At 37.7% G+C, this 12,989-nt stretch overlaps 2 protein-coding genes across 2 annotated transcripts; both read right to left on the reverse strand.

Moving 5' to 3' along the window:
- Positions 1-216: 216 nt before the first annotated feature.
- LOC121602732 (putative nuclease HARBI1) lies at positions 217-1,112 on the reverse strand. Its single transcript, XM_041931496.1, has 3 exons — positions 837-1,112; positions 627-768; positions 217-558 (listed from the first exon to the last, which is right to left on the reverse strand). Exons 1-3 carry the CDS (start codon positions 1,002-1,004, stop codon positions 257-259), a joined length of 612 nt encoding a protein of 203 aa, XP_041787430.1. The 5' UTR covers positions 1,005-1,112; the 3' UTR covers positions 217-256.
- Positions 1,113-11,014: 9,902 nt separating this feature from the next.
- LOC121602731 (putative nuclease HARBI1) lies at positions 11,015-12,289 on the reverse strand. The gene is made up of 4 exons (XM_041931495.1): positions 12,129-12,289; positions 11,635-12,061; positions 11,425-11,566; positions 11,015-11,356 (listed from the first exon to the last, which is right to left on the reverse strand). Exons 1-4 carry the CDS (start codon positions 12,239-12,241, stop codon positions 11,055-11,057), a joined length of 984 nt encoding a protein of 327 aa, XP_041787429.1. The 5' UTR covers positions 12,242-12,289; the 3' UTR covers positions 11,015-11,054.
- Between the last annotated feature and the right edge of the window lie 700 nt (positions 12,290-12,989).

Genomic DNA, 12,989 nt, shown 5'->3' on the forward strand with positions numbered 1-12,989 from the left:
AAAACAAAATAATTAAACATTTTACAGCGATTAATAACGAATAGAATTTAATAAATCCTTTTTTATTGAATGTGTGGCAAACAATCAACGTACACCAGAGAAGTTTTATTGTAAAACTACAGTACTTTATATGGTATATGTGTAAAAGATCGGAGAGTGCAGGCTAAGATTCAGTACCTGGCGAGAAGAAATAAAGAACGGGTGTATATATTGAATACTCTACAGGTTTTCTTATAATATCCCAGTTGAAGATATTTTATTCGTTAAATGCTGTTAACATTTCTTCAATGTCATGTTGCCATTCAATGTTGTTCTGAATGCATATGTTGTGCAATGCACAACATATGTTAAGAATATCTCCACTTTTTTTTTGATCATAGTTAAGCCTATTGCTAGCACCAAATAAACATCTAAAGCGTGTTTTCAATATTCCTATTGTACGTTCGACAACGTTCCTTCCTTTGGTATGTCTAATGTTAAAATTAGACTCAACGGATCCTTCTTCAGGATCACGATATGGCATTACGAGCCAAGGCTCAGCTGGATATCCTGCATCACCTACAAAAACGTTGTTAATAAAGCATTAATGAACCCATTGTATAAACCTTAATTCATTTGAATGTTACCTAATAATTTATCGGTTCCACCAGTGGCATGCATATTTTCAAAATGATCACGTACAGGACTGGAATTCCATACGTACGAATCATGAGAAGATCCACAAAATCTCGGATCAACTGCTCTAATGCGGCATTTATGATCACACACCTGTAAGATTTGAATGCATACACGTTCAGCAAAGTTAATACACATTAATGTATTCCAAGGATACTTACAATCATAGCGTTGATACTATAATACTTTTTACGGTTAAGATACGGCATTGGTCTAAAGCGTGGCTTCATGATGCGTATGTGTGTTCCATCGACACACATTACGACATCTCTTATTCCAGTTTTTTGAAAAAAATACTGCTTTGCTTCTATTTTTTCGTCTGGTGTCATCTCCAAACGAATCCAGTCACCTAATAAAGTTAGAAGCGGTGGTATGACCTCACGTAGAGTGTCCGAAAAGGTCTGCTGCGCTAATGCCACCAAAAAATCTTGACCATGCTGGTAGCGGCCCTCTGCAAAAAAATAAGACATGATGCCAACTTGCTTGTTGCATCAACGCCGTTACTTTTTTGTGTGTTCAACTTGTTTCGAATTTTGTCTAAAATGCTTGAAAATATTGCTTTGGTGATCCGGAAGCTTTCAATAAACCTAAAATGTAAAAAAAAATTGGTAAGAAAATTTAACTAAGGATTGTATTGTATTGCATTTACTTACGCTTGATCAGGTAGTTGCAAAGGATCTGTTTCTTTTCTAAATTTCCTACTAGTATTCCTCAACAACAGTTGTTCTTCTTCGTCATCATCATCATAAAATTGCATGTAATTCATTTTTAATTTGTTTTAAGTGGTAAAATTACAACAAGAAACACACATATCAAACTGTTACAACAACAAAAACAAGAATGACATAGCAATCCAAATGACAGTGACAGAGCTTAATACCAGATTATAAACGCATGAATGGTGCTGTCATACGTTTATTTTGAATTGAGCGACGAATGGATTGCGACGAACGATTTCACCGGTATGGCTGAATAATTTCAATTAGAGGGGCCCTTCACGATTCTAGTCAGTTTTTTTGTATGGAGTTTGACAGTTGGAGGCTGAAATCATGTAAACACTCCATACAAAACCACACAAAAAACTAACCTGCAATTTTCAGTCTAGATTATTCTAGCCACAAAGCTAGAATTAGATTCTAGTATCTACTCGAAAATACGGTGTTGTTTACATTTATCCCAAGGTGCATTAAAGAGATTAGGTGGTGGTGGTTGCAAAATATCGCCACAGAGTTTTGCATTAATATTTTTTGTTGTAAAACAGGTATCTTTTGCACAAATTTTATGCAAAATGCTTTAAGAACATCTAAAAAATTCATCAATAGCATAAAATATTTCAAAGAATTAAAATATTTGCAAAAAACACATGGAGCTGTCAAATTTAGAGGAATCCCGTACTGCGAATTCACGTATATCGAGTATCGCGTACTGCGGATAATTGCTGTAATTTTAGAACCAATATAACATCACTTTTTGACAGAACGAGTGAAAACTTTTGCTCCAACGAGCTTTCTTGAGGCTTGACGAATATTCAAAACACTCTTAAAATCTTCATTCAGAAACAGAAGCGATAAAAATACACCTTGGGATAAGCCCACCTGTATATTATACCCACTTAGATAGCTGCCCGAAAACTGCTATACAATGCAAATAGCTGACAGGCTGAAATTTCAGCCTACGAATTTACAACGGAAAGGGCCCCAGAATTAGAAAATTATTTGGAGTTAGACACCTTTTGGAATAGGCTCTGTAATGGGTTAGGGTGATAGCTAAGGTGGCCAAATATTCTGATGAGTGTACATACGGTTCAACTGATCAACGCGTACCATCGCGGTCGGTCAGTTTTTACTGACATGAGCCGAGGTGGAATAACACTTCGTTCGAAGCGGACTTTTCAACACTTGATCGTCCAGGCGATCATAGACACCTTTAGGAGGTTTCCCTTACTGGAAATGTTGGAGTTTAGAAGCCTTACCTTGGGTAGGGGGACATAACTAAACTCTTGAATTAAGTTGGAAGGCGAAGTATTAGGAAGCGTAACGTCCTATCTTGGCATTCCGAACGAATCTGACTTGCCATGGTCGGAATTGGTTTTATTTATACTCAAGATATGTTATGGGTTTCGTAGATTTGGTTTTGGAATATGTTTTTGTCCTAATTAAATGTTATTGTTATTGGAAACAATTTATAAATTGAAATAGTGTAGGGTGTTTGTCAATTTGTGCCTATGCTGCGCTTTTAGTGTTTTTACAAAGGTTCTGGAAAGTTTCAACTGTTCTAGCCAAAGAACGAGTGCGTTCGTCGATCATTGCCTACACTGCGCTTTTAGCAATACGTTGCTATGTGTTCTCGGTTCACCTAGTTTGCCTGCAGTAACGCCTGATTTGCTTATTATGCGTCTTTTGGGTGTTTTCAAGTAGTGTGTCACAATTGTTTTTATATGAACGATGAATGAATATGAATTCTTCCGGTTGCTTTGTTATGGTATGATCTGATTTGCTGAGTGTGTTATAATGAATGTGTTGCAATAGTGTGATTTGGCTTTCTGATGTGTGTCACAATGTGTCTATAGCTGATAGTGTGTATTATAATAAGTTCTGTATAGCAGATATGCTACACCTCCCCCTTCAATAGAATAACGTAAATAATGAAATTGTTTGAAGTTATTCTTTTCATTTAATTAAACTTGTTTTTTATGCTTTTTTTTGTTAACTAATAAAATCATTTCTTATCGCTTAAGTTGGGTAATATTTTATATAAATTTTTCTATTATCTAGAGATAAAGAATTGGGAATATTTACAGGGTTTTCCAATTGAGTTTAGACTAGCAGCATACTTTTTTTGAAAAGTCGCAATCGATTCTTGACTAGCATCCTCCATTTTTGATTACTGGCAATGGAGTATTGACTAGGAGCAATTGATTTCAGCAGACCGATTGCTGGCGCGGAGTGACCAGATTGTTTTTAGAAGTTATCGGTACGAACTCTAAAGCAAATACGGTATTTTTCTACATGACAGTCTAAGAGCGTCGCGTTTATAACACCCGGTGTGACAGATCGACTTAAATAACAATCTGTGGATAATATTTAACTCATCCGTCGACTAGTTTAAAGCATTTGTTTTACTGCTATATATCATCTACAAAATAAGAAATATTTTATCTGATAGGTTTAATTCTTGTGTTTTTCGAATTGATAAAAATTCATAAAATGTATCTAAAAACATTAACTACTTCTAACTAAGTAACACAAATAAACTAAATAAAAATCATCCAAGCATCCGCTGTAAAGTAACGCTGATCAGCCTTTACTAGAGTTTTATAATAGAGATTTGTGCATTCCTATCTCACTCAGTAGATCTGTCGTTCGTAATGGGCGTCTCCAACTTCACTCTCTTCCCTTCCCTCCGCTGTGGCGCTCCAACGCGTGGCAGAGGCAATTGAAGTCCCCATTACTACTACGGTACGGGGCTCCTTTCCTTCCTTCCTATACTTTCCCTCCTTTCCCTCCCTCCTTTCCCACCATCCCTTCCCTCCTATCCCTCCTTCCTTTCCCCCTTTCCCGCCCTCCTTTCCCTCCTTTCCCTCCATTCCTTCCCTCCTTACCCTCTTTTCCATCCTTTCCCTCCTTTATACTCCTTTCTCTCCTTCCCTTCCCTTCTTTGATTTCAGCAGGTCCCTGCATGGTAGTCTAAGAACGTCGCGTTTATAACACCCGGTGTGACAGATCGACTTGAATAATAATCTGTGGATAGTATTTGATTTAATCCGTCCGCTAGTTTAAAGCATTTAAAGGGGGCGGTCTGCACTCTCCCCTGTTACATAGCGTCCCATGAGCCGTACACTTGCCACGCCGGTTTTAATTATATTAAAACCGCTGCGTCGGCTTAAGCCATACCGGCCTAATTAAAACGGAAAGATGTTGTGGACAGACCGCTGCCTCATCCTGAGGGCTCACTGTTGACAGCAGGGCTGTCATCCTGTGACGTCCTCAGTGAGGATCGCGGCGCGAGCAGGACCAGTCGTCCTCTCCCCGCATTGTGTTGTGTATATTATTTATTACCTGTGCTTATCGTACCCATACCAAAGATAGGAATAAAACACGTATTCTGTTTGTGCCGTACACCACCGTCTACTATGTTTCATTTGTGCGGACACAACAAATGTGATGAGCGTACATACAGTACATACTATATATATACTATATGTACCATACAGTACATACATCGATCGACGTCGCGGTAGGTCAGTTTTTACTGACATGAGCCGAGGTGGAATAACACTTTGTTCGAAGCGGACTTTTCAACACTTGATCGTCCAGGCGATCATAGAAACCTTTAGGAGGTTTCCCTTACTGGAAACGTTGGAGTTTAGAAGCCTTACCTTGGGTAGGGGGACATAACTAAACTCTTGAAATAAGTTGGAAGACGAAGTATTAGGAAGCGTAACGTCCTATCTTGGCAGTCCGAACGAATCTGACTGCCACAATTGGAATTGGAATTGATATTATTTATACTCAAATGAAGTTAAGGATTTCGCACATTTGGTTCCGGGTTTTATGTTGGAAAGTTATTGTTTTCACTCAGCTAGTTACGTTTGTCTTTTGTTGATAAGGACGATTAAAAAGTTATTGTTTTCACTCAGCTAGCTACGCTTGTCTTTTGTTGACAAGAACGATGGTTCCTGTCACTAAGTTCCTGTTTTGGGTTTAACACTCTGGGCGCTGGCATTTTGTATGCGCTTTCCGAGAACACAGTACAAGATAAGAGATCGATGAGAGCGTTGTATTGGCTTACGATCGTTCACTCTCTTTCCGATCCTCGCATACGATGCCGCTTCGGCAATATGCACCCTACGGACAAAGAACGGGTAATTTTTATCATGGTGTGCGTAAAAACCTAGAGTTAAGCCGATGGAAGATTTCCTAGGCTTAAAAAAGGGGACGGGAACGGGTACCACGGTTCTCTCCCGCTCCCATATAAAATACACGGTGCGCTCTCTCAATCCTTTCGTGTGCTTGTGTTTGTTTCTTTCGTCTTGCGCTGTGTGCGTTTCTTTCGTTCAGCGATCGCTCACACTCGCTGCGTATTTTTTTGTTATCTAAAGCTAAACAAAAAAAAAACAAACACGTGTAGATCTTTTTTTCATCACTTTATTGAAACATTTGCATAACTTTACACGATTTCACACGTTTACATAAACAATATCAAACTAAGATAACATTCATCGCTGCATCGACGCAAATGTTGAAGTGGCCGAATATCTGCGTAGATCATTTTGTACACATTGATTACTGTAAAAAAGGTACGAAATGAAGCTGCGCGATGTACATAACATGCATTACGAATCATTCGCGCAGTTTTATTTGAAGCTGCACAACACTTGAACACTTTACAAAATCATAACACCAATCGTCCAGGACTTAGGCTGACACACGAGCGGCCGCTCGCTGCCGATCCTTGAGCTGTACTGACGATTTCGTGTGGTAGCAAGAACGAGAGCACACAGGGGAACTTTCGGTACAGCAGTGCAAGCGAGACACCGACATCAGCACAGCGCTGCGAGCAGATCAAACTAAGCGAGCTGGCCGAAAATGAACTCACACATTTCCACATGTGTAACTGTATTAGTGCCAAAACTGTGTTGAAACCAAAACGCGCTCTCGCCTCCGTGTATTTCACACCGATTCTCCGCTTAACTCTAGGTTTTTACACACACCATGATAAAATATCCCGCTCGTTGTTTGTAGGGCACTCTCTCTTTCTTCCGCTGCAATACGCTCTGTTGAGAGTTGCTGAGAGACCAATCACAGAGAAGGAGAGTGAACAAAGCTGTGATTCCAAAACGAGCCACACAGCGCCCAGAGTGTTAATGCATATACTGTTCCTGCTTTGGGTTATAATGCATAAACTGTTCCTGCTTATGTTGTACGTTTCGGTTGGTTCTGTTAAGTGTGTCACAATTGTTTTTATATGAACGGTATGGCCTGAATTCTTCTGGTTGCGTTGCTATGGTATGATCTGATTTGCTGAATGTGTTATAATGAATGTTACGACGGCGAACGGATCTGTGGGCCACGCGAAGGATGCGGCCTTGTAAATCAAACCCGCTCGGGTAACAGCGATCTTCTCAACCGTTCGACACCAATAATCAACCTTCCCGCTAGTTGCTCTCTCAAGTAATTTGAGGAGCCTATGCCGCAGAATGGGGTGAAGAGGGATGAGAGATTTCTTTCTGATCCGAATATGCAAAATTAAAAAAGAGGTTTCTTAGAGTTGCAAAATCCGAATGATTATTTATTGAGAATTCGGTCCCTTTTATACCCCCGGAAGCCCATACATTTTTAAGGTGTTAGTGTATCCTTTCCGAGGATAAATAGTACATAAGTGTACGTGCGCGTGAGTGCCGCATGTTAGTATATGTATGTGTCGCATATTTATTCCGCTTTTACACGCAGCGTACCCGGTTTCTAGATTAAGGTGATCGCGCACCACGCGAACTTAAAGTTTGACACGTCCGTTACGAATTAAATAATCGCGAACGTAACAATGAATGTGTTACAATGGTGTGGTTTGGCTTTCCAAAGTGTGTTACAATGTGTCTATAGCTGATAGTGTGTATTATAATAAGTTGTGTATAGTAGATATGCTACACAATATAACATAAAAGCACTTAACGGCTGAATTGAGATATGCAGTAGCGGACCGACAAGCATAACCTAACCATAAGCTAGATTGAGCAAGTTTTTCAGAGTGACCATATGTAGTTCGAATTTTGATCGAATATCGGTTTACAATTGAGCCCACTCAAACTAAAATTTTCTAACCCAAAATCAAATATTTTTCTAAGTATTGACCGTTCTAAGTTGATTCCATAAAATTGGAATGCCATGAGTTTTATGAGTGAATAGAAAGTTGTTTTTATAGAAAAATACCGTATTTGCTTTAGAGTTCCTACCGATAACCTCTAAAAACAATCTGGTAACTCCGCGCCAGCAACCGGTCTGCTGAAATCAATTGCTCTTAGTCAATACTCCATTGCTCGTAATTAAAAATGGAGGATGCTAGTCAAGAATCGATTGCAACTATTCAAAAAAAGTTTGCTGCTAGTCTAAACTCAATTGGAAAACCCTGTATATATCTTATAAAATATTTTGATTTTCCTATAAATCGTTTGTTAGGCTCGTTTCTAGAGTTTTCTGCTTTTATAGATGTTATTACTTTTAGCCGGTCTGGTGGTACAGTCGTCAACTTGTACGACTTAACAACATGCCCTTCATGGGTTCAAGTCCCGTATAGACCGTGCCCCATACGTAGGACTGACTATCCTACTATGGTAACAATAAGTCACTGAAAGCCAAGCCCACTTCACTAGTGGGTACAGGCAGGCCTTGACCGACAGCGGTTGTTGTGCCAAAGAAGAAGAAGAAGAAGAAGAATTGCTTTTAGCATGGAGATAAAATTATGAAATTTTACAAGGAGCTCTTTTTGATATTTTTCGTAAGCAATAGTTCTTCTTGGTTCTTTTACATTTTCTTCAAATAATGAGGAATAATTCAATTTTCTAGCCTTTTTATCCTGGCAATATAATTCATTGTTTGGTTCATTTATATACTTCTTTTTTGATTTGATGCTACGTTTTCTTCTCTTTATATGTTTTAGCTCGCTTGTATGATTTTTGTTACAAGGAATCTCACAATTTATTCCCGTGTTATCTAGCAGTAATAAATTATAGGTTACTTGTTCTTGAACAATATTTTTCTCATTGTCATTACTTGTTGTAATCATTTGTATATGTTGTTTGTTTTCATGTTTATAATCATGTTTAGTATCATTTTCACATTCTTTTGTTATAAGTTATAATTCTCCTTAAATATTCTTTCAGAGCCTCTTGACCGTTTCATATCATTCATTTTTTCATTATTTAATGCATTTCTTCTTTTTAATTTATCTTCAAGTTTTTTGTTACTATTGTTCGTTTTGCTTTTAATATTTTTATAATCTTTTTGAGTTCGATCGTTCATTTGATTAGTATTTGTATAATCCTCGTAATTTTGATTGTATGTACGACTTTTATGTTGTTTTATATTATTGGGGCCCTTCACGATTCTAATCAGTTTTTTTGTATGGAGTTTGACAGTTGGAGGCTGAAATCATGTAATTACTCCATACAAAACCACACACAAAACTAGCCAGCGATTTTCAGTCTAGATTATTCTAGCCACAAAGCTAGAATTAGATTCGAGTGCCTGCTCGAAAACACGGTGTTGTTTACATTTACCCCAAGGTGCATTAAAGAGATCACGTGGTGGAATCTAGAATCAAAGTGTATGTAATCCAGGTGGTCTCATAACATGTTTTTATAACCAAATTTGAATATCACTTTTTGACAGGATGGGTGAAAACTTTTGTTCAAACAAGCTTCCTTGAGGCTTGACGAATACTCAAAACACTCTCAAAATCTTCATTCAAAAGCAGAAGCGATAAAAATCAGCCATCTATATTCATACACCTTGGGATAAGCCTACCTGTATATTATACTCACTTAAATAGCTGCTCGAAAACTGCTATACAATGCAAACAGCTGACAGGCTGAAATTTCAGCCTACGAACTTACAACGGAAAGGGCCCATTGGAATTTATTGGAATTGTTCTGACTACTGTTGTTATAGTTGTATTCGCGATTATTATATCCTTGGTTAACTTGATTGTTACTACTACAATTGTTTAACTGATAGTGGCGTTTATAGAAACTGTAGTTGTTATTATTTCTATAACTGTAGTTGTCGGATGGTGTTTGAGTTGTTATTGATTGATTAAAATTTGGGTCAATTTGATAATTAATTAAAGTATCTTTCTGTTGAAAATCCCTATTGTTGTTTCTGTTGTAGTTCTGTCTATATCTTACGGGTGGGAACCTGGGTGGGTTTTGTGTCTGAAATCTAGTATTATTTGGAAATTCGCTGAAATTCCTCCTTTCTTGGTAGTTGTTTCCATACCCTCTATTGTTCCTGGTAGACATGGGCAAAATGATTCTTTGCGACGATTCGAGCGAGCTGGCTCTTTTGCTTACTGCAAATCACGAGCGAGCGGTGATTCCGCGGGTTTGGTTGAAATAATTGATTCAAACGTAGAGTTGAAGGCAGATAGGCAAAAAGGAAGCGTTCACTTCTGGGAATCAGTTGCCCAAGAGTTAAACGTGTTCGGGCCACCAATTAAGGACGGCTCTGGATGGAAAAAGGTATGTTTTCTCCCTTGACGTTTAGTTTTAGGATAGAAAAATTAATTGTGTGTGTGTGTGTTTTTTTTTTCTCTTTAGGTTTGGGCAGACTACAGATCTTCGTTGAAAAAAAAATCTCATAACAATCGTGAGTACAGGGCCACGGGAGGTGGACCTTGTAATTTGAACAGTTTTTCCGCTTTGGAAAAACATGTAATAGAGATGATGGACATGGAACTGACCGCTTCAGGAACAAGCTGCGATGTGATGGGTGTAAACCAATGTGCACCTGTTGTTGCCATGGCTACCGAAGTCGTCGAAGAGGTTCCTCTTGTAAACAATTTGGTCCATGGTGAAGAGATGGAACAAATAATTGATGAGGAAGAATCAAACGATGCCACTCCTACAAAAACTAAAAAATCCCTCAATCAACTTAGATTGATTGAGCAAATAAGATACAACAAAATTAAAGAAAAAACCTATGAATTAAAGTTAAAGGAACTAGAATTAAGGAAAGAAGAGTTAGATTGTAAGAAAAAAGATTTAGAGTTTAGGCGCGATGTAGCTATCAAAACGTTGGACTTAGAAAATCGCAAATTCGAATTTCAACAAGAAATAGCCAAACAAAAAATGAGCTTAAACTAGCTATAGCAAACGGCCGGTCTCATGGTACAGTCGTCAACTCGTACGACTTAACAACATGCCCGTCATGGGTTCAAGCCCCAAATAGACCGTGCCGCCATACTGACTATCCTGCTATGGAGGGAAATCAATAAGTCACTGAAAGCCAACCCCACAAGTGTGTTGGCAGGCCTTGACCAGCATCGGTTGTTGAGCCAAAGAAGAAGAAGAAGAAGCTATAGCAAATAAGGAGTTAGAAATAAGTTTTGCATTGTTAGCTTTAAAAAAAAACCAAAATAATTAAACATTTTACAGCGATTAATAACGAATAGAATTTAATAAATCCTTTTTTATTGAATGTGTGGCAAACAATCAACGTACACCAGAGAAGTTTTATTGTAAAACTACAGTACTTTATATGGTATATGTGTAAAAGATCGGAGAGTGCAGGCTAAGATTCAGTACCTGGCGAGAAGAAATAAAGAACGGGTGTATATATTGAATACTCTACAGGTTTTCTTATAATATCCCAGTTGAAGATATTTTATTCGTTAAATGCTGTTAACATTTCTTCAATGTCATGTTGCCATTCAATGTTGTTCTGAATGCATATGTTGTGCAATGCACAACATATGTTAAGAATATCTCCACTTTTTTTTTGATCATAGTTAAGCCTATTGCTAGCACCAAATAAACATCTAAAGCGTGTTTTCAATATTCCTATTGTACGTTCGACAACGTTCCTTCCTTTGGTATGTCTAATGTTAAAATTAGACTCAACGGATCCTTCTTCAGGATCACGATATGGCATTACGAGCCAAGGCTCAGCTGGATATCCTGCATCACCTACAAAAACGTTGTTAATAAAGCATTAATGAACCCATTGTATAAACCTTAATTCATTTGAATGTTACCTAATAATTTATCGGTTCCACCAGTGGCATGCATATTTTCAAAATGATCACGTACAGGACTGGAATTCCATACGTACGAATCATGAGAAGATCCACAAAATCTCGGATCAACTGCTCTAATGCGGCATTTATGATCACACACCTGTAAGATTTGAATGCATACACGTTCAGCAAAGTTAATACACATTAATGTATTCCAAGGATACTTACAATCATAGCGTTGATACTATAATACTTTTTACGGTTAAGATACGGCATTGGTCTAAAGCGTGGCTTCATGATGCGTATGTGTGTTCCATCGACACACATTACGACATCTCTTATTCCAGTTTTTTGAAAAAAATACTGCTTTGCTTCTATTTTTTCGTCTGGTGTCATCTCCAAACGAATCCAGTCACCTAATAAAGTTAGAAGCGGTGGTATGACCTCACGTAGAGTGTCCGAAAAGGTCTGCTGCGCTAATGCCACCAAAAAATCTTGACCATGCTGGTAGCGGCCCTCTGCAAAAAAAATAAGACATGATGCCAACTTGCTTGTTGCATCAACGCCGTTACTTTTTTGTGTGTTCAACTTGTTTCGAATTTTGTCTAAAATGCTTGAAAATATTGCTTTGGTGATCCGGAAGCTTTCAATAAACCTAAAATGTAAAAAAAAAATTGGTAAGAAAATTTAACTAAGGATTGTATTGTATTGCATTTACTTACGCTTGATCAGGTAGTTGCAAAGGATCTGTTTCTTTTCTAAATTTCCTACTAGTATTCCTCAACAACAGTTGTTCTTCTTCGTCATCATCATCATAAAATTGCATGTAATTCATTTTTAATTTGTTTTAAGTGGTAAAATTACAACAAGAAACACACATATCAAACTGTTACAACAACAAAAACAAGAATGACATAGCAATCCAAATGACAGTGACAGAGCTTAATACCAGATTATAAACGCATGAATGGTGCTGTCATACGTTTATTTTGAATTGAGCGACGAATGGATTGCGACGAACGATTTCACCGGCTGAATAATTTCAATTAGAGGGGCCCTTCACGATTCTAGTCAGTTTTTTTGTATGGAGTTTGACAGTTGGAGGCTGAAATCATGTAAACACTCCATACAAAACCACACAAAAAACTAACCTGCAATTTTCAGTCTAGATTATTCTAGCCACAAAGCTAGAATTAGATTCTAGTATCTACTCGAAAATACGGTGTTGTTTACATTTATCCCAAGGTGCATTAAAGAGATTAGGTGGTGGTGGTTGCAAAATATCGCCACAGAGTTTTGCATTAATATTTTTTGTTGTAAAACAGGTATCTTTTGCACAAATTTTATGCAAAATGCTTTAAGAACATCTAAAAAATTCATCAATAGCATAAAATATTTCAAAGAATTAAAATATTTGCAAAAAACACATGGAGCTGTCAAATTTAGAGGAATCCCGTACTGCGAATTCACGTATATCGAGTATCGCGTACTGCGGATAATTGCTGTAATTTTAGAACCAATATAACATCACTTTTTGACAGAACGAGTGAAAACTTTTGCTCCAACGAGCTTTCTTGAGGCTT

Source organism: Anopheles merus, unplaced genomic scaffold (genome assembly GCF_017562075.2).
Source record: "Anopheles merus strain MAF unplaced genomic scaffold, AmerM5.1 LNR4000591, whole genome shotgun sequence".
Classification (NCBI taxonomy): Eukaryota; Metazoa; Arthropoda; class Insecta; order Diptera; family Culicidae; genus Anopheles; species Anopheles merus.